This window comes from Meriones unguiculatus, assembly GCF_030254825.1.
Source record: "Meriones unguiculatus strain TT.TT164.6M chromosome 13 unlocalized genomic scaffold, Bangor_MerUng_6.1 Chr13_unordered_Scaffold_34, whole genome shotgun sequence".
Lineage (NCBI taxonomy): Eukaryota > Metazoa > Chordata > Mammalia > Rodentia > Muridae > Meriones > Meriones unguiculatus.
This window is the reverse complement of record NW_026843646.1, coordinates 16,717,712-16,739,692: the sequence shown is the minus strand read 5'-3', so window position 1 is coordinate 16,739,692 and position 21,981 is coordinate 16,717,712. Positions and strand designations below refer to the sequence as shown.

General features: G+C 41.4%; 1 protein-coding gene across 1 annotated transcript in view; it reads left to right on the top strand.

The window, feature by feature from the left end:
* Positions 1–21,981, top strand: part of LOC110561735 (vomeronasal type-2 receptor 116-like) — a 799,658-nt gene that overhangs the window by 134,220 nt on the left and 643,457 nt on the right. Inside the window, 3 exon segments of the mRNA XM_060376155.1 lie at positions 8,029–8,572; positions 12,937–13,015; positions 13,018–13,097. Of these exon segments, the coding sequence (XP_060232138.1) occupies positions 8,029–8,572; positions 12,937–13,015; positions 13,018–13,097 (703 nt within the window).

Genomic DNA, 21,981 nt, shown 5'->3' with positions numbered 1-21,981 from the left:
CAGAAGGCAGAACCTACTCCAGTGGGGCAGGGGTGGGGCTTGTGCGAGGGGCTTGCGAAAGGGGCAGCATAGGCGCAGTGCGCGCCTCCATTGTCAAGCGTGATGTAAGCGCCGTTGCTATGGCTACAGCTGCCTAAGGGAAAACGCTGAGCTCCTCCGGGCCAGGTGGGCGGCGGCGGCGACGGGAACCGGCTTCCCGGGCGCGGTGGCGGCGGTCGTGGCTCGGCTAGCTGACTACTTCAGCGTGGTAGGCTGAGACCAGGAGAAGCCAGGTTAAGGGTGTGGGGCGGGGGCCGCCTGGGCTCCGCCTCCGCCCCCACCAGGCTCCGCCTCCGCCGCAGGCTCCGCCCCAGGTTCCGCCTCCGCCCCCGGGCACCACCCCCGCCCCTTGGGCTCCTCCTTCCGCCCCGGGCTCCTCCTCTGCCCCCGGGCTCAGCCTCCGTCTCCTGGCCTCCTCCTCCATCCCCCTGGGCTCCGCCTCCGCTCCTGGGCTCCTCCTTCCGCCCCCGGGATCCTCCTTCTGCCTCCGGGCTTCTCCTTCTGCCCCCGGGCTCCTCCTTCGACCCTGGGCTCCTCCTTCTGTCCCCGGGCTCCGCCTCCGCCCTCCCCGAGCTCCGCCTCCGTTACCAGGGCTACGCCTCCGCCCTCGGGCTCTGCCTCTGCACCCCCCCCAGGCTCCGCCTCCGTCTCCCGGCTCCGACCCCGCTCTCGGGCTCCTCCCCCAGCCTCCGCCTCTGGGCTCTGCCTCCGCCCTCAGCAGCCATCCGGTGTGCTAGGTGGTGCTGGGTCTGGGTTCGCAGCTGGGAGGCGGCAGGAGAGAGGGTTGGGTCCCGTGGTGGAGGAGCGGCGGGTCCACGGGGTTGGCCATCGCTGCGGGGCCAAGCCTGGCTGGCTGTGGGCGTGTGTGAGGGACCCACAGGACGGCGGTCGCGGGGCAAGGCCTGGGCGGTGCAGTCGGGGACTGGAGGACTGGGCGGGTTGGGAGAGTCTGCCTGCGTTCCAACTAGAGCTTCTGTGGGGCCTGTTGGTACCAGGGACCGCGTCCTAGGGATATACTTGTGCCCTGCATCCTGAGGAAGAGTGATGATGGGGCCAGTCCTCCAGGATAAAAATTGCTGAGTTCGGTGCTGCCTCCTGCCTGCCTGCCCTTGGGCAGGTGGGGTGGGGGAGCTTGGACATCCAGTCAAACAAAAGCCAGGTACTTGGAAAGGCCACAGGATCCATGCACATTTCTAGGAACATTGTTTAAGGACGTATGTGCCTGCATTCCAGAATGAAATGACTCTTCTTAACTAAAGACAGCCACTGCAGGTGCTCTCTATCACTTAGCTTTCACATGATTTGATTGTTCTCTTTATTCGTCAGAGAATTCTTCGTAAGGAACAATTTGGCAGATATATTGCTGTTTATACTTTGATGGACTTCCACACCCAGGAGTATGCAGGGTTCACGCAGGCTTATTTTCCTATTTGTATCTCTTTGTGTTGCTAATGTATAGATAACCAGGTCATAATAACAAGGTTACTGTAGAGCTGAGAAAGCTCTTTTATTTCAGGGTAATTCCAGTTTTACACTTGCAAGAAATTTTAGCTACCAGCCCTGCAGCTCTTTGTCTCAGGAGGTGCTTAGGTTGTGTTTTGCTGATTGTTAGTCGTTGGTAGCACTAGAGTAATGCTGTTCTACTCATCTCTTTTTATTATTGATTTATCCCTAAGAATTTGTTTAAGAGAAGGGATCGTTCACATTTTTTCTCACCACTGCCTAATTGAGGTCACTTAAGAGAATCGCTTGCAGGCCGGTGAGATGGCTCAGCAGATAAAGGCTCTTTCTGGGCAAGCCTGGAGACCTGAGTTCGATCCCTGAATTCATGAGAAGGTAGGAGGCAAGAAGTGATTGCACATAGTTGTGTTCTGAACTTCCTATGTGTATGCGTATACATGCTTCACCTACATCATGAACACAAGCACACACACAAACACACACTAAAAAAAGAAGACACTGAGCTGTGTTTAGACTCTTCTTGCTCCATAATGACATGTCGTTTCACTTGTCAGTCTCTTACAGACATAGTCTTACCCAGACTGCCAGTGTGGAGAATCAGTTTTGTTTTTAATGCTGTTAAGTTTTTCATTACATTGTTCTTCCCCTACAACAGATTTATTTGTTTGTTTGTTTGTTTGTTTAGACAAATTTTCTCTGCAGAGCCCTGGATGTCCTGGGATTCCCTATATAGATGAGGCTGGCCTTGAACATACAGAGATCTGCCTTCCTCTGCCTCCCAAGTGCTGAAGTTAAAGACCATTCCGAGCTTCCCTACAACAATTTTGAAACAATAAAAACTTGAAAAAAGTACCAAGTATGGTACACAGTTAATTACTGTTTTACTTTGGACATTTTGAGAGCAAGTTGCTGACCTTATGCCCTGCCACTCTGAGTGGTTTACTGTCAGTTTTATACAAGCAAAAACCTTGTCCTGCATAAGGTTCAATCTCTATGAGGCCCCATGGTCCCAGATTAGCTGGCTATGTAGGTCTTTTTGTGGTGTCCTACCCCTCCAGCTCCCTCAGTCCTTCCTCTAACTCTTCCACAAGACTCCCCAAGTTCTGCCTAATGTTTGTTTGGGTGTAGGTCTCTGCAACTCTTTCCATTAGCTGCTGGATGAAGCTTCTCAAATGACAGTTATGTTAGTTTCCTGTCTACAAGCAGAGCAGAGTATTATTGATAATGTCAGAAGTTGGGTATCTTCATGGGTTGGGTCTCAAGTTGTGCCAGTCATTGGGTGGCCATTTCTTCAATCTCTGTTCCATCTTTTATCCCTGCATGTCTTGTAGGCAGACAAATTTGAGTCAAGGGTTTTGTGAATTGATTGGTGTCCCCCTCCCTCCACTGGCTACAGGATGTGTCCACTTCAGTCTCAATATCCCTGCTGCTAGGAGTCTCAGCCAGGGTCACCCCCATATCTTCCCAGTTCCCTTCAAAATTCCAGTTCTTTATCTTTTCTCAGAAATGCCCCAACACCGATTTCCCTTTTCTCCTAGCCCTTTCACCCCTATCCATACTTTCCCCACAGCTGAGCCCTCCTCCTTTTCCTCTCTTCACTCCCCTCTCCCATCCATCTCCTCTCTCCCTCCACTTCCCATGTCTGTGATGTCTATTTTATTTCCCCTTCTTAGTCGGATTCAAGTATCCTCTCTTGATCCTTCTGTGTCACTTAGTTTATTTGGGTCTGTGGGTTCTACCATGCATATCCTGTACTATATGGCTAAGATCCCAGGTTAGTTATTTTTGTAGACTCTCTCTCAGCTCTCTGTGCTCTCATGGATCGATATGTATGCTTGGGCAAGGGTATCACAACAGTGGTGCACCCTGTGTCTTGTTAGGTGGTACATACTTTCATTTTCAGTGTCTGCCAGGCTTTTCTTCTAGAGAGTTAATACCCTGCACCCCATGAGTAGCTTGAAATTCTGTGTCTTGGTCTTTATCAGAATGTTAATGCATTATACACTTACATCAATATGGATTCATGATTTATGTGTCTTCTGTAGTGTACTGTACTGTTATTGTTTGTTTTACATTTCTGGGGCTGCTCTGACAAATGATTTATAAACAAAAGGCCTTACTTTTCACAGTTGGAACCTCTGGAAAGTCTAAAGTTAAAATATGTGGTCTAGATGGGGGCATGCTTGTCTACAGTCCTGTTCTCACTTTAATCTCAGTGGCCTAAAGGGCCACAATGTATTATAGGATCTCTTCAATAAGGTTATGAACCTATTTATAAAGACTTCACCTCCAAGACCTGAGTACCTCTCAAAGACCTCATGCAGTCTGTTTGTTTGGGTCTTAGGACTTCAACATAGGAATTTGGGGAGGACCTAGATATTCAGATCATTTTGATGTTTAAATTGTTTTGTCATTTGACCAATGAAAGCTCATATATATGGCTTCTGCGCCTTTTTTCTTTTCTTTTTCTTTAAGAATGTATCTTATTTTTACAGTGTTCTGCCAGCATGTGTGCCTACAGGCCAGAAGAGGGTAACAGATCTCATTATCAATGGTTTGAGCCACCATGTGGTTGCTGGGAATTGAAGTCATGACCTTTGGAAGAGCAGCCAGTGCTCTTAATCTCTGAGCCATCTCTCCAGCCCCTTCTGTGTCTTTTTGGCATGTCCCATTTCCATCATCTTTGAGCATCATTGCTTTTTGACCTAAGGTATTTCTGGCATACATACACACCCATTTCTTCTCCTTTGTGGTATTAAGCCTCTGATATGGGGCCGCTTAAACAATAAGCAAGTGTGGCCCTATAATCAACTATTCTTCTAGGGATCCCTGCTTTCTCCCAGTGGAGGCTAATTTACACTGTCTTGTAGCTCAGGCTAACCTGAAATTTAAGATATAGTCAAGGATGACCTTGGTCTTGAAATTCTCATCTTCCTGCCTTTATCCCCAGTGCTATGATTATAGTTGTGGACCCTCATGCCCAGTTTCTATGGCCCTAGAAATGGAATCTGGGACATTCTACATGGTAAAAAAGCACTCTTATCAATAGAGCTGCATATCCAGCCTTAGCAATAACATTGTTTGTTTATATTGAGATGTCAAATACACTTTGTTCATTCATTCATCTGTTGGTTGATATTTATGTTTCCTAATTTTGGTTATTCAGAATAAAATAGATATTTGACAGGATCTTTGAATATTGGCATGTTTTTATTTTTCTTGGGTTAAACCAGAAAAATTCTTAGATTATGGGCAAGTATCTGCTTAAATTTATATGAAACTGTCAACGGGTTGGTTGTCCCCTCTCACCCAAGAAGCCTCAATGTTGATGTTCTGGCTTCAGCTGCTCGTCCACTCACCAATTTTGGCATTTCAGATCCTGTGCCCCTCAGATATGGTGCACACTGGTCACCACCATCTTGGATTACTCTCCTATGCACTTTCTTATGACACATCTTAAAGTCCATGGAGCAGTCACTCTGAAATTCCTCAGGAAACAAGAATAGGCCAAGAATCAATCTTCTCATATGTAAAGGCAAGCCAATTAATCAAGCATTTTATTTGAACAGTTTCTCACATTTTTTCTTCAATATCATGTTCTTTTTATTTTAGTCCTTAATTGAAATAGTAAGCAATAAACATTACTTGTGTAAATGTGATAATGTCTTCATTTCCTGTGCAATAGTAATTGGACTGTTACGTTTTAATGCATTCTGACACAAATTTTGAAGACAAGAACAGAATGTAGTAGTTCTATACCAAGGTGATATGTATGACAGCTAGATAATCAATGTTCTTTCTGTGCAAGCATGACAACATAAATTTGATTCTCAGAATTCGCAGAAAGGTGAAAGTGTGTGTTAAACAAGATGGCCTCTGCCTTCCATGTGTAGCTGTCATTGCCTTGTGCAAAGACACCATGAGGTTAATTGCTTAAACAAGCTTAAGCTCATGTAAATGTACTGCATTATTTATTTTGCTTTCACACAGGAATGTGTCTAGAAGTACACTACCAAGTTCAGTGATATATGAAAACACCTTAAGCAAAAATTTGCTAACTGCCTTCAGTTTATGTTATATTATCTTGTGCAAAGACTCCATATGGTCAGTTGCTTAAAAAAGCTGAGTGATGGCAAACTGAAATCTGAGGAACGGATTTTAAAGATAATCAAGAGAGCAGACATGGGTTAAGATGATCAATCCTCATTTAGAAAGACAGATGGGATGTGCATTGAAGGTATGACAGGAGTCTACTGAGTGCATCTGAAAGACTAACTAGCAGTGTTCTCAAAGCAAAGACTCATGACCAAACCTTTGGCAGAGTACAGGGAATCATAAGAAAGAAGGAGAGTTAGTCTGATGGGGAAGGATAGGAGTTCCACAAGGACCAAACATATCTGGGCACAGGGTCTTTTCTGAGACTGACATTCAACCAAGGACCATGTATGGATATAATCTAGAACCTCTGCTCAGATGTAGCCTGTGGTAGCTCAGTAACCAATTGGTTTCCCAAAGTGAGGGGAACAAGGACTATTTCTAACAGGAACTCAATGACTGGCTCTTTGGCCTCCCCACCCCCAAGGGAGGAGCAGTCCTGTTAGGCCACAGAGGAGGGCTTTGCAGCCAGTCCTGAAGATACCTGATAAAACAGGATCAGATGAATGGGGAGGAGGTCCCCCCCCATCAGTGGACTTGGAAAGGGGCACAGTGGAGATGAGGGAGGGAGGGAGGGATTGGGAGGGAATGAGGGATTGGGACATGGCTGGGATACAGAGTTAATAAAATGTAACTGATAAGAAAAAAAATAAAATTCAAAAAAGAAAAAAAAAGAATATAACTTTTCCCAACTCAGTAAAAAAAAAAAAAAAAAAAAAAAAAAAAAAAAAACCAGATACTGAAATAATGTGGACAGCTTGGACTGACCCTGGAGTTTTTTTCTCCTTTGCATTCATAGTTATTGACACTAAAGAACCTATACATGCATAGAGACTCACATCTATACTGGAGATGCACACAGCTCAGGAATAAAAAAATAGTTAAAATAAATTTAAATGTGGATTCATATGAACTATTCTCAGCAATTAAAGGCAAAGACAAGGAGATGCCCATGAGTTCAATGCCATCCTGGTCTCCATAGTGTGCTCCAGGACATCCTATTCTAAAAATATCATAGAAATGACATCTGTGGCAATAAATGATTGGAATTAACTTTGTGAAATACTTTAAATAAGTTATTGTCACAGAAAACTAAGTGGTTGGATCAAGACACACTGAAATTTCACAATTGTAGAGGCTGAAGGGCCAAGTTTCAGACAGCAAAGGTTCTACTGTTTAGTCAGAACCCAATTTCTTATTCATAGACAGTTTATTTTTCTACACATAAAAGGTAAACAAAGCAATATAATAAATTACATTTTCTGAGACCATAACTATTGAATATTAATACTTTAGGATATTGCTTAATCGTATTTTCTTAAAATACCTAATTTAATTGTAGTCTTTCATTAGACTATATTAAAATAATTATTTTATAGAAACATTCGCATTTGAATTATAACAGCCATTGCACTTAATAGGATAGTTTGTGGTCCATGTTAGCCTCCTGTATATTTTTTTAATCTTTTCAGGTATCAGCTTAAGAACTACCAGTTTGTTCTGGCCTTGGTATTTGCCATTGAGGAAATCAACAGAAACCCTAATCTTCTACCCAACAGAACTCTGGGCTTTGATCTCTATAATGTTGCACCTTATGAAACAAATATTCTTCTTGCTCCCTTTGTTTGGCTTACAAATTTGAGACAACCTCTAGCTAATTACAACTGCGGGTTGAAGAGAATGTCACCTGCTGCACTCGCAGGAACATCATGGACAATATCTTCTCAACTTGGGAAACTGCTAAAACTTAACAAAATACCTCAGGTGAGGGCTGGGGTGTTGGATCTAGATGTCAAGAATACTTTTTTGACATTACTGGATGACTGAAAAGTGAAACAGGGGCACTTGGATAAATGATCTATAAAGAAAAGTATGAAGGTACTTGATGATAGATCCACATTTCCATTACTTGAAATAGAAAGGAAGAAGAGGTGGATGACCTTCCTGAAACTGGAGACTTGTCACTAGTATTTTTTTTAGAAAAGTCTCCTTTGGGTTTGCTTTTTAAATATGACAGAACAATCTTCATCCTGAGTGATTACATTTGTTCATTCAGGACTGATTCTCTGTTTGATGTCAATGTTCTTCCTCTTGTTTCCATTTTTTTCCCTCCAGCTCACATTTGGGCCTTTTGATTCTACCTTAAATGACCAAAGTCAGTTTAATTTCTATCTGATGGCCCCCAAGGACACATTTGTCACTTGCCATAGTTTTTTTGATGCTTCATTTCAGCTGTTCCTAGGTTGGTCTGATCCTCCCAGATGACCACAGAGGGACTCAGATTCTGTCAGACTTGAGAGAAGATATGGAGAGTAATTGCATCTGCATAGCCTATTTGAAAATGATCCCTGGTTCCTGAAATTCATATTTCAGTGCATTATGGGAGGATCTGGTGAAGATTCAGGAATCATCGGCTAATGTGATAGTTATTTATGGGGACATTGTTTCATTGCAAGGTTTAATGCGACATATTGAGCAATTGTTAGTGACATGGAAAGTCTGGATATTGAACTCTCAATGGGATGCTGATAACCTTGCTGATTATTTCATGGTAGAGTCATTTCATGGAAGCCTCATTTTTTCACACCACCATGAAGAGATAGTTGAATTTACAAATTTTATTCGCACAGTTAATCCTTACAAATATCCAGAAGACACTTACCTTCCTAAGTTTTGATTTTTGTTCTTCAAGTGCTCATTTTCTGAGTCTGATTGTCACCTTTTGGAAAACTGCCAACCCAATGATTCTTTGGAGTTACTGCCCGGACACCTTTTTGACCCATCCATGAGTGAAGAGAGCTACAATATATACAATGCTGTGTATGCTGTGGCCTACAGCCTCCATGAGATGAACCTCCAACAAATACAGACACAGCCATATGCTAATGGAGAAGGAAAGGAATTCTTCCCCTGGCAGGTAATATCCCTTCCTATGTATGGTAATAGCAGCAATGTGATGTTTTTATTATTTCCTTAGGCATTCAAATTTGGTATCATAGGTTTTTAGAATATGTTAAGAAGCAAGGATATGGTCTTCATATCAAATGTAGGAGCAGTTTATCCTTAAGGGTTAAAATGCTTCTGACTACTACCACAGGGTTATGAGTTAAGGATAACTTTATACTGCACTGTCAATTTCAGGGCCCTTGTTTTCAGGATGGGAGCTTTGAATATATTCTGAAAGTGCCTATGCCTAGCTTTCCAAAGCAATTTAAATAAACTGCGTCTGCATAACTTAGTGCCTTGCTGACTTAGCTGTGCTTACTTCAAGGATTTATCTTGAAGAGAATGTGGTTTTCAAAAAAGTTTTAAATGTATTTATTTTTAGTGTTAATTTTCTTTTCTATTAATTCATTTTTGATTAGTTTGTTTACTTTGTATCCCAGCTATAGCCCCTTCCCTCATCACCTCCCAATCCTACCCTTCCACCATCTTCTCTTCCCAGGCTCTCACCAAGTCCACTAACAGGGGAGGTCATCCTCCTATTTCATCTGACCCTAGCATATCAGGTTTCATCAGGACTGGCTGCATTGGTTTCCTCTGTGGCCTGATAAGGCTGCTCACACCTCAGGGTGAGTTGATCAGAAAACAAGCCACTAAGGTCATGTCAGAGACAGTGCCATTACTAGGAATCCCACTGGAAGACTGAGCTTCAATGGGCTACATTTGTGCACAATTTCTTGGTTATCTTAATGCATGGTTCTTGGTTGGAATATCAGTCTCAAGGAAAAACAGTTTGCCCATTTTTTTTTTTTTGGTTCTTTTGCTCTCCTTGTGGAGCTCCTGTCCCCTCCAGGCCTTTTTATCTCCCCCTTCTTACATAAGATTCCCTGTACTCTGCCCAAAGTTAGGCTATGAGTTTCAGCACCTGTTTTGATACCTTGCTGGGTAGAGTCATTCAGAGTCCCTCTGTGGTAGGGTCCTGACCTGTTTCAGATGTCTGTCCTGTTTGCCTTTCTGAGTGAGGATTAATCATCTTACCCAGGGTCCCGCTTCTTGATTAGCTTCTTTAGGTGTACAGTTTAATATGTTTATCCTATATTCTGTGCTTAATATCCACTTACAAGTGAGTATATACCACGTGTGTCCTTCTGCTTCTGGGAAACTCACTCAGGATGATCTTTTCTACTTCCCACCATTTGCCTGCAAATTCCATGATTTCCTTATTTTTAAATGCTGAGTATTATTCTATTGTATAAATGAACCTCCATTCTGTGGTTCTCATTTTCTCCATTGAGGGACATCTGGGTTGTTTCCAGATTCTGACTATTATGAATAAAGCTGTTATGAACATGGTTGAACAAATGTCCTTGTTGTACTCTTGAGCATATTTTGGATATGTGCCTATGAGTGGTATAGCTAGATCTTGAGGAAGTGCTATTCCTAAATGTTGGAGAAAGCGCCAAATTGATTCCAAAGTGGTTGTACAAGTTTACATTCCCACCAGCAGTGGAGGAGGGTTCCTCTTTCTCCACAGTTCTCCAGCATATTGTCAGTTGCATTTTTGATCTTTGCTATTCTGATCGGTGTAAGGTGAAATCTCATGGCTGTTTTGATTTGCATTTCCTTGATAAAGATATTGTGTGTTTCTCAGCCATTCTATTTTCCTCTACAGAGAATTTTTCTGTTTAGCTCTGTACCTCATTTTTAAATTAGATTACTTGATTTGTTGCTTTTTAATTTCTTGAGTTCTTTAAATATTCTGGATATTAGCCCTCTGTCAGAAATACGGTTGGTAAAGATCCATTCCCAGTGTGTAGGCTGTCATTTAATTCTGATGATAGTGTCCTATGCTTTTCAGAAGCTTTTCAGTTTCTGAGGTCCCATTAATTGATTGTTGATTTTAGAGCCTGTGCTGTTGGTATTCTGTTCAGGAAGTTGTCTCCTGTGTCTGAGGTCAAGGCTCTTACCCATTTTTCTTCTAACCAATTTAGTGTATCTGGTTTATGTTTCTGTTATGTTATGTTTGATCTTGGACTTTAGTTTTGTGCAGGGTGATCAATGTGTATCTATTTGCAATGCTCTACATGTAGACATCAATTTAGACCTGCCAAGAAGCTGTCTTTTTTCCATTTTATGGTTTTGGCTTCTTTGTACAAATTCAAATATCTGTAGGCATACGGGTTTATTTCTGGTTTTTCTAATTCCATTGACCCACCATGTTGTTTCTATGCCAGTACCATGCAGTTTTTATTACTATTGCTCTGTAGTATAGCTTGAAATCAGGGATGGAGCTACCACCAGATGATCTGTTGTTGTACAGGATTGTTTTAGCAATTCTGTTTTTTGTTTTGTTTTCCCCTATGAAACTGATAATTGTAATTTCAAGGCCTGTAAATAATTGTTTAGGTATTTTGTTGGAAACTGCATTGACTCTGTAGATTGCTTTTGTCAGAATGGCCATTTTCACAATGTTAATCCTATGGATCAATGAGCATGAGAGAACATTCCATCTTCTGATAGCTTCTTTAATTTCCTTCTTCAGAGAGTTGAAGTTTTTTTCTTTTTTTTTCCCCCACAGGTCTTTCACTTGCTTGGTGAGTGTCATACCATACTTTATGTTATTAATGCCTATTGTGAAGGGTGTGGATTCCCTAATTTCTTTCTTATCCCTTTTGTCTTTCATATACAGTAGTACTATGGGTAGGGAGTTAATTTTGTATCCAGCCACTTTGCTGAAGGTGTTTATCAGCTTAAGTAGTTCTCTGGTTCAATTTTGGGTGTCACTCATGTCCACTATCAATTTTGGGTGTCGCTCATGTCCACTATCACATCATGCGCAAATAGTGATGCTTTGACTACTTCCTTTCCAATTTATATCCCCTTGATCTCCTTTAGTTGTCTTCTTGCTCTAACTAGGATGTCAGGTATTCTCCTTAAGAGCTATGAAGAGAGTGTGCCGCCTTGCCTTGTCCCTGATTTCAGTGGGATTGATTTAAGATTCTTTCCATTTATTTTTATGTTGGCTATAGGATTCCTGTATATTGTCTTTATTATGTTTAGGTATGTGTCTTGTATCCCTGATCTTTCCAAGATTTTATACCTGAGTAGTAGGGGTTGGATTTTGTCAAATGCTTTTTCAGCATCTAAGGAGATTATCGTTTTGTCTTTTTCTTTCAGTTTTTTTTTATGGTGGATTATACTGATGGATTTCCATATATTGAACCACCCCTGCATGATTAGGATGAAGCCTAGTTGGTCATGGTGGATGATATCTTTTATGTGTTCTTAGATTCGGTTTGCAAATATTTTATTGAGTATTTTCCATCAATGTTCATAAAAGAGATATATCTGAAGTTTTCTTCTTTTTTGGGGTCTTTGTGTGGTTTAGGTAACTGTGGCTTCAAAGGATGCGTTTGGCCATGTTTCCTTTTTTTTTTTGGAAAATTTTTTTTTTCTTTTTTAAATTTTTATTATTAGTTACATTTTATTAACTCTGTATCCCAGCTGTAACCCGCTCCGTTATTCCCTCTCTCATCTCCTCCCTGCCCCTTTCCAAGTCCACTGATTGGGGAGCACCTCCTTCCCTTTAATCTTACCCTGTCTTATCAGGTATCTTCAGGACTGGCTGCAAAGTCCTCCTCTGTGGCCTAGCAGGACTGCTCCTCCCTTGGGGGGTGGGGAGGTCAAAGAGCCTGCCATTGAGTTCCTGTCAGAAATAGTCCCTGTTCCCCTTACTATGGGAAACCAATTGGTTGCTGAGCTACCACAGGCTACATCTGAGCAGAGGTTCTAGATTATATCCATACATGGTCCTTGGTGGAGTATCAGTCTCAGAAAAGACCCCTGTGCCCAGATATATTTGGTCCTTGTGGAGCTCCTATCCCTTCCACCTCATACTAACTCAACATAAAACCAGATACTCTAAATTGGTTAGAAGAAAAAGTGGGGTAGTGTTTCTTCTGTTTCTATTTTGTGGAATCGTTTGAAGAGAATTCAACTTAGCTCTTCTTTGAAGGTTGGTAGAATTCTGTGCCGAAACCATCTGGCCTTGCTATTTTTTCTTTTTTTATTTTGTTTGAAGGGAGACTTGATGACTGCTTCTATTTCCTTCAGGGATATAGGACTATTTAATCTATTAACATGATCTTGATTTAATTTTGGTAAATTTTAGTACATTTCAATTCAAGTACTTTTTATTTAATCATCCACATTGACACCTCCTTTAAGATGCTCTTTATTATTATGACTTCAAAACACTGAGTTTTATGTACTTCTTTGTAAAGAAATTTTTTTAGTATTTTAGATGTACTTCAAACTATGTTTCTACATCTCTTTCAGTTCCTTCCTTTCCTAAATAACTTCCTCCTGAAAAATCATGTGAGAAATAACATAGTAATGAATGGCCAAAAACACTTAGATATATTCTCAATTTTTGGAATTTTCCAAAGGGTCTTGGATTAAAGGTGAAAGTAGGAATCTTTTCTTCAGATGCCCCCTTGGTCAACAGTTGTCTTTATCTGAGCAGATGATTCAATGGCCTACAATATTTGCAAAGGTGAGTCCTGACTTATCTCACTTTGACCTTTAATAAAAACAAAAATAGTGTTTAGAATGTAATGATACTTTGACACTTATTAAGCACCAGTCAATATTCAGCAACCAATAAGGAACTTCATATAAAAAGAGCCAAAATAGACTGTTTTGTCATTTCCTGACTTTGACAATGAAAACATTTATTTTTATATCTTCTTAATGCCCACATATTTCTTAGGAATAGAGTGTCAGTTAGTTTTCTGTTATTACCTCAAAACATTGATAGGTTTATTTTGTCACCCATGCTTAAATATTTCAGAGAGAGGTAAAGAGGTATTTTCTGTCAGCCTCTAAAAAAGGTAGAATAGCATGGTAGGCCACAGAGGAAGACAATGCCACCAGTCCTGATGAGACCTAATAGGTTAGGGTCAGATGGAGGTGGACGATGAAATCCTCTATGAGTGGACTAGGGGAGGGGCCTACAGAGAGAAGAGGGAAGGTGGGTGGGACTGAGAGATGAGAGAGGCAGCCACAGCTGGCATACAAATTGAATGAATTGTTATAAATATTGATAATAATAATAAAGGAAAAAGTAACAAAAAGAAGTAAACTAAGTAAAACACACACATACACATACATATCCCATCTCCTTTTCATTCTGTCTGTGACAGTAGCTAATGAAATACGGACTCCAATTGTGTGTTGGCTTTATTCAGCTCAGGTAAATGCTTCCATACAAGTCCTCACAGAAATTCCCAAAGACCAGTTGCCATGATGAATCCAAGCCCTGTAAAGTTGTCTATCAACATTCACAACCACATTGGATATTAAAGCTCCCCCTAGTGTCTAGTAAGTATAAAGACAGTTTGACTCTGAAGTCATACCACGATCTTATAGAACACTTTAATGACAACAGTGTCATATATTGGACCAAGATTTAAATATGTGGGTTGTGTGGCCCAAAATGTTCCAAATTTAGCAATACCAAAACCTATTATCTTACATTGTAAGCATTTCCAGATGATACTTAATAATATGTCACTCACTCAAATTTTTAACATAAATCCAAACATTTGTTAATAGCTTTCATTTCTCTTAAATTTCTCAGTCTGTGTGCAGTGAGAGCTGTAGGCCTGGATTAAGGAAGTCTGCACAGGAAGGCAAGGCTGTCTGCTGCTTTGATAGCACTGCTTGTGCAGACAATGAGATTCCCAATGAGACAGGTAAATACAGGGTGACAGAGAACTTTCTAACATTTCCATAGAAGTCTGGAATAACTAAACCAAAGGAAAAGAATTGGAGAGAAGAGATAAGATTTTTGTTTTTTGGGGGCAAGATGGCGGTGCCGGGAGAGCACTGTGTCTTGAGAAGTGGGACAACACTCTCCATGCAGTGACCAGGAGACTGAACTCTGGGCCCTAAAACTACAGCAATCGTGTTTCCCAGGTGAGGGGAGGCTCCCACAGCATGGGAATCAGTCGGGTCCACTCTTGGGCCACCCAGTCAGAACCCGGAAGAGATCCCGGGTAACGCGAGCATTGGGTCTCCAGGCTGGAGCCACATGCCTGCATGTTCCGATCACTTTCCCAGGCTGATTGGTGGGCACAAGGGTGCCAGAGACTGGGAGTCCCAGTCACAAGAAAACCCCACGGGGAAGGAAAGTTGCGAGTCTGATCACGGGTCACCCAGTCTTTCCCTAGAAGGTCTCGCTGACCGAGGGTACCCGCCGCCATCACAACTGAGCTCCTGCCGCATGCAGAGAGTGGCTGCATGCCCAGCTCAAAATCCCTATTCCCTCTTCGGAGGAGGCAGGAGGCATCCAGCAGAATCTGCCACAGACCACATTGTCTGTACCCCAACCCGAGATCGGGGCTGAGAAAACCCAATCCTTTTGGGCACTCCCCCAAGAACTAGAATGCCGCCATAACACTGCCATGGTGGAGCGGAAGGATAAAGAGGTACACAGTGGCTTCATAGTACCCGGACCCCAGTGCTGCCGGCTGCTCCTAGCAAACTTCAGCTCGAGATCTGGGACTGTGGTCATTCAATACGTCCTGAGACTCTCCTGGGTCCAGCGCAATAAGGTCTAGCACCAAGTCCTAACATCGGCGACCCCCTGACCCCTGGCAGAGAAACCCTGGCTCAGGATTGGGACTGAGAAGTCCCAACCCCTTCTGGCACTCCCCTGAGAACATCGTTATAAGCTTGCCCCAGTGCCATAAGCTTGCCCTAGAGGAGGGGAAAGTCAGAGGGGAAGGAGTTAGAGGCAGCCTGCCACAGGACACAGCACCCCCTCTCCAGCTCACCTAGCGGCCCCTGGCAGAGAAACCCAAACTCTGGATCTAAGGACACTCAACCATACCTGGTACTCTCTCGGGATCAGCAAACATAGGTTCTACTACCAAGCTGCTTCTGGAAGAGAGATCTGGGCCTGGGATCTGGGATTGAGAACACTCAACCTAACTCTCGAGCTACCCTGGGACCAGTCAACATAACCCCTCCTGGTAGAGGGAAAGGACAGAGAGGCAGCACACAGGAAAGATGGATACTGAGTCCTGTGGCCACAGAGCTGACTGTTAGCCTACCTGTGCATTTTCCGAAACAGGACCAAATCAGAAAGTAGAGAGCAAGGGGAACCCCTGTGCATTCCAACTGGTCCTGAAAGAGAGTGAGTGAGCCTTCTAGAGACAGTTTGCCCCTGACCCAGGACCTCTCCACAGAAGCAACCAGACAAGATCCCTGCCACCCCTAGTGTGGGCATCATAGGGATTCTTGGGATAGCGACCCCAACGTTGAAGCCTCTGCCTTGTGGGTCCACCAGTGTAATCCAGGCAAACAATCCCTGGATCTCAGACAGAACTGCATAATAGTGGCCTTCAGGCCACTGCAATAGTCAGAGAATCCACACATGCACACTGCGCCCGCTAAAAGCACATGCGAATAGCGCCAGCATCACTTTCCTTACTTAGGCAAAACTGAAACCACAACACAAACTCCCAAACCAGTGAACCTCTCTCATCTTCCTGAAAAAAAAAAAAAAAAAACAGTCCAGAAAACAGAAAGAGAGGATCATAGCCCAAACTACAATCTTGAGGAACAAACAGTGAGGATTATAAATAACCAGATGGCTAGAGGCAGAAGTAAGAACACACCCAACAAAAATCAGGACATAATGACCTCACCAGCAACCCCACAAACCAATGGACACTTCAATTCACTAGATACACAAAAGAAAATGACTTCAAAACTATGTTTCTCCAACTATTAGAGGCCCATAAAGATGAAATGAACAAAGCCCTCAGAGAAATAGCCAAAGAAATCGAGACGAACAAAGAGGAAACAAATAGAGCTCTCAGAGAAATGACCACGAAGATTGAGGCAAATAAAGAAGAAATAAACAAAGCTCTCATAGAAATACAGGCAAAATATAGCCAAAGAAGTAGAGGCACAATTAGTGATACATAGAGAGGAAACGGACAAAAAAATAGATGCTGTCATTGAAAAGCAGGACTCCACATTCAAACAGATGAAGGAAATGGTGCAAGACACGAAAACAGAATTAGAATCAATAAAGAAAACACAAATAGATAAAACCTGGAGCTGGATAACATATAGAAAAGATCAGGAACTACAAAGGTAAGCATCACCAACAGAATACAAGAGATGGAAGAAAGAATCTCAGGAGCCGAAGACACACTTGCGGAAATTGACACATCTCTCAAAGAAAAAATAAAATCAGAAAAGTTCCAAACACAAAACATCCAAGAAATCAAGGACACCATGAAAAGACAAAATCTGAGAATAATAAGAGTAGAAGAAAAAGAAGAGCTCAAAGGTCCGGAAAATATTTTCAAGAAAATTATAGAAGAAAACTTTCCTAAATTAAAGAAGGAGATGTCCATAAACATACAAGAGTCCTACAGAACACCAAGTAGACTAGACCAGAAAAGAAATTCTTCACATCACATCATAATCAAAACACTGAACCTACAGAACAAAGGAAAAATTCGAAAAGCAGCAAGGGAAAAAGGCCAAGTAACATGTGAAGGTAGACCTATCAGAATCACACCAGATTTCTCAACAGAAACTATGAAAGCCAGAAGGGCCTGGACAGAAATCATACAGTCCTTAAGGGACCACAGATTCCAACCCAGACTACTATACCCAGCAAAACTTTCAATCAACATAGACGGAGAATTCAAAATATTCCATGACAAAACCAAATTTAAACAATATCTACATAGTAACCCAGCTCTACAGAAGTTACTAGAAGGGAAACTCCAAACCAAAGAAAATAACTACATCTAAGGAAACAGAGGAAATAGATAACTACACAACAACAACAACAAAAAACAAAAATCAAAAGAATACAAGCAATGAAACTCAGTGACACCACCAACCCCACATCAAAAGTAAGTAACAATTGTTGGTCACTAGTATCTATCAACATCAACGGACTCAACTCCCCAATAAAAAGACACAGACTAACAGAATGGTTGCAGAAACAGGATCCAACATTCTGTTGCATCCAAGAAACACCTATGCAACAAAGATAAACACTACCTCAGAGTAAAGGGCTGGAAAAATGTTTTTCAAGCAAATGGTTCCAGAAAACAAGCTGGAGTAGCCATCCTAATATCTAATAAAATAGACTTTCAACCCAAGTTAATCAAAAAAGATAAGGAGGGCCACTATATTCTCATCAAAGGAAAAATCCACCAAAAGGACATCACATTTTTGAATATCTATGCCCCAAATACAAGAGCACCTACATTCATAAAGGAAACAATATTAAAGCTTAAATCACACTTTGATCCTAATACCTTAATAGTGGGAGACTTCAACACTCCACTCTCACCAAGGGACAGATCAACTAGACAGAAAACATATAGGGAAATAAAAACACTTACAGAGTCCCTAAATCAAATGGACCTAATAGACATCTACAGATCTTTTCATCCAAACTCAAAAGAGTATACCTTCTTTTCAGCACCGCCTGGAACCTTCTCCAAAATAGACCATATAGTTGGTCATAAAGCAAGCCTCAACAGAAACAAAAAGATTGAAATAATCCCTTGTATTCTATCTGACCACCATGGACTAAAGCTGGACCTCAACAACAACATAAATAACAAACAGCCGACATGGAAACTGAACTCCTGTCTTGATATCAGGCACAAAACCCATTCAAGAAGGAAGTCAGTTAAATTTTAGTTAAAAACTAAAATTGATCTATGCTAGTAAATTAAATACAATGACTGAAACCACTGCCACACTTTTTCATATCACTTATTCAGGTATATTATGATGAGAGTTTGATGGCTCAAAATTCTTCATTTAATTTTACTGACATCTTTTTGAACTGGAACAGTTATTTTTATCTCATGTTTGAAAATTATGTTTTACACTATTACTGTAATAAAATTTCCCTGTTTCATTTTTTTTTTTTTTGGCTTGAAGCCTCACAAGTAGAGCAGTGTGGACTAAGCTCATAGATATCTGATTTCCTTTGCATGCAAGTGCTGGTGTTGAAGATGTGTCACCATTTTCCAGTATTTATTTGATCCATCTTTGATTAAGCAAAAATACATTAAATTTCATATAAATCATTTCAATTTTTAAATCCAGAAGATTCTATTATATTCTGCTGCAAAAATTGAACTTCATCAATTTCACAGGTTATTTTCAGTGATTTACAGAAGAAATTTCATTGTTTAGCATGACAGTAAAAGATCGTATTTTTTAAAATTATTATCTTAATTAATTAGTTTATTCACTTTGTATCCCCCTATGGCTTCCTCTCTCTTCTCGTCCTAATCCCACCCTCCCTTCCCCTTCTCCACCCATGCCTCTCCCCCAGTCCACTGATAGGGGAGGTCTTCCTCCCCTTCCTTCTGATCCTAGGCTATCAGGTCTCATCAGGAGTGGCTGCATTGTCTGCCACTGTGGCCTGGTAAGGTTCCTCTCCCCTCAGAGGGAGGTGATCAGAGAGCAGGTGGTCAGAGACAGTCCTTGTTCACATTACTATGGAACCCACTTGGACACTGAACTGCCATGGGCTGCATCTATGCAGCGATTCTAGATTATCTCCAGGAATGGTCCTTGGTTGGAGTATCAGTCTTAGAAAAGACACCTGTGCTGATTTTTTGGTTCTGTTGCTCTTCTTGTGGAGCACCTGTCCTCTCCATGTCTTACTATTTCCCATTTCTTTCATAACATTCTCTGCACTCTGCCACTCTGCCAAAAGTTTGGCTAAAAGTCTCAGCATCTCCTTTGTTACCCTGCAGGGTAGAGTCTTTCAGAGGCCCTCTGTGGTAGGCTCCTGTCCTGTTCCATGTTTTCTCCCTCTTCTGATGTCCAACCTCTTTGCCTTTCTGAATGGGGATTGAGCAACTTAGCCAGATCCTCTTTCTTGATTAGTTTCTTTAGGTGCACATATTTTAGCATGTTTATCCTATATTATATGTCTAATATCCAAATGAGTGAGTAGATACCCTGTGTGTCTTTCTGCTTTTGGAAAGACATACCTCACTCAAGATGATCTTTTCCAGTTTCCACCATTTACCTGCAAATTTCATGATTTGTTTTTTATTGCTGAATAATATTACATTATGTATATGTACCACAATTTCTATATCCATTCCTCAGGTGAGGGGCATCTGGGTTGTTTCCTACTTCTGACTATTACAAATAAACTGCTACAAACATGGTTGAGCAAATGTCCTTGTTGTATACTTGAGCATCTTTTAGGTATATGCTTAGGAGTGGTATAGCTGAATCTTGAGGAAGTGCTATTCCTAATTGTCTGAGAAAGTGACAGATTGATTTGCAAAGTGATTTTACAAGCTTATATTCCCACCAGGAGTGGAGGAGGGTTCCTCTTTCTCAAAATCCTCTTCAGTGTATACTGTCACTTAAGCATTAGATCTTAGCTATTCTGATGGGTGTAAGGTGAAATCTCAGAGTTGTTTTGATTTGCATTTCCCTGATGACTAAGGACATTGAGCATTTCTTTAAGTGTTTCTCTACCATTCGATATTCCTCTATTGAGAATTGTCTGTTTAACTCTGTACCCCCCTTTTTAAATTGGATTACATGATTTTTTGCTGTTTTACTTGAGTTCTCTGTATATTCTGGATATTAGCCCTCTGTCAGATATAGGGTGAACATCCTTTCTCAATCTGTAGACAGGGTTCTTTGCTTTACAGAAGCTTTTCAGTTTCATGAGGTCCCATTTATTGATTGTTGCTCTTAAAGCCTGTGCTTTTGGTGTTTTGTTACACCAGCGAAGACACAAGACCTGAGAAAGAGATTTCTGGCACAGGCAAGAAGAGCATAAGAGTCCTTTCCAAAGCAATGGTTTTCTTTAATAAAGCAATCACCGGAATTTAACTTATGGATAAGTTCAAATGTGGGTTCACCTACTCAGTGCCATTCTAAATTAAGTCCTATTCTCAATGTGATAATAATGTAAAAATAAGAGATAAAAAAGCACTCTTGGCTCAAAGTCATGCAGAAATAGATGTAAAATTTGTAAAATTATGGACAGAAAGGCCTCTGGAATGTTTACTTTTGACCACAAATTCTTAGCTGAAAATGAAGTAAATGAGGCCATGAAAACTGCTCTGGGAGCAATGCCATCTGGTAATAATGTCTGATCTATGAGGGGGATGTTACAATGCTACAGTTCTCACTTACACAAAGGACAGTGAACACAATTTCAGAAAGCTTCTAACATCATGTGTACACTATCCCTCAGGAAAAAAATTCTATAACTTGAAAGATAGTTTGCATTTTGAAATCATTTTGATACATGATATTCCTACATAGCCATGGCTGTTTTAGAAGTGTTCGTGGAGGTGGGCATGGTGGCACACACCTGTAATCCCAGCACTCAAGGAGGAAGAGGCAGACAGATTTATGTGATTTTGAGGACGGCTGGGTCTACAAAGTGAGTCCAGAACAGCCAAAGCTACACAAGAAAATTGTGTCTCAAAAACAAACAGAGAACACACTCTGTGGAACAATATGGCCTCAGTCTCAGAAAGATCAACCTGCCACTGAATCCTAGGTTTAGGATGACAAGGATGTACTTCTGAGCCAAGCTATGATTATTAAGTGGTCTATCCTTGAATCAATGAATCAAAGTATAAAATAAGATGTACAAAGGAACCACTTTCCTTTTAATGAGCAGCAATAAGGCTTCAAATTCTACAAATAATTTCTGTCTTCTATAAGTGGCTGCACTTTGTTAATTTCATCATTTATAACTGTCTAAATAATTATATTTAGACATATAGGATAATCATACTAAAATCTGTACATCTAAAGAAGCTAATCAAGAAAGAGGGCTTTAGGTAGGATGCTCAATCTTCATTCAGAAAGGCAAACTGGATGGACATCAGAAGAGGGAGAAAACAGGGAACTGGACAGGAGCCTACCACAGAGGGCCTCTGAAAGACTATCCAGCAGGGTATCAAAACAGATGCTGAGACTCATAACCAACGTTTGGGCAGAGTGCAGGTAATCTTATGAAAGAAGGGGGAGATAGAAAGACCTGGAGGGGACAGGCGCTCCACAAGGAGAGCAATAGAACCAAAAATATGGCAGAGGGATTTTTGGAGACTCCTCCAAAGCAGGACCATGAATGGAGATAATGTAGTACCCCTGACAGATTTAGCCCATTGCAGCTCAGTGTCCAAGGGGGTACCCTAGTAATGGGAACAAGGACTGTCTTTGACATGAACTCAGGGCCTGGTTGTTTGATCACCTCTGCCTGTGGGGGGAACAGCCTTACCAGTCCACAGAGGAAGACAATGAAGACAGTCCTGATGAGACCTGATAGACTAG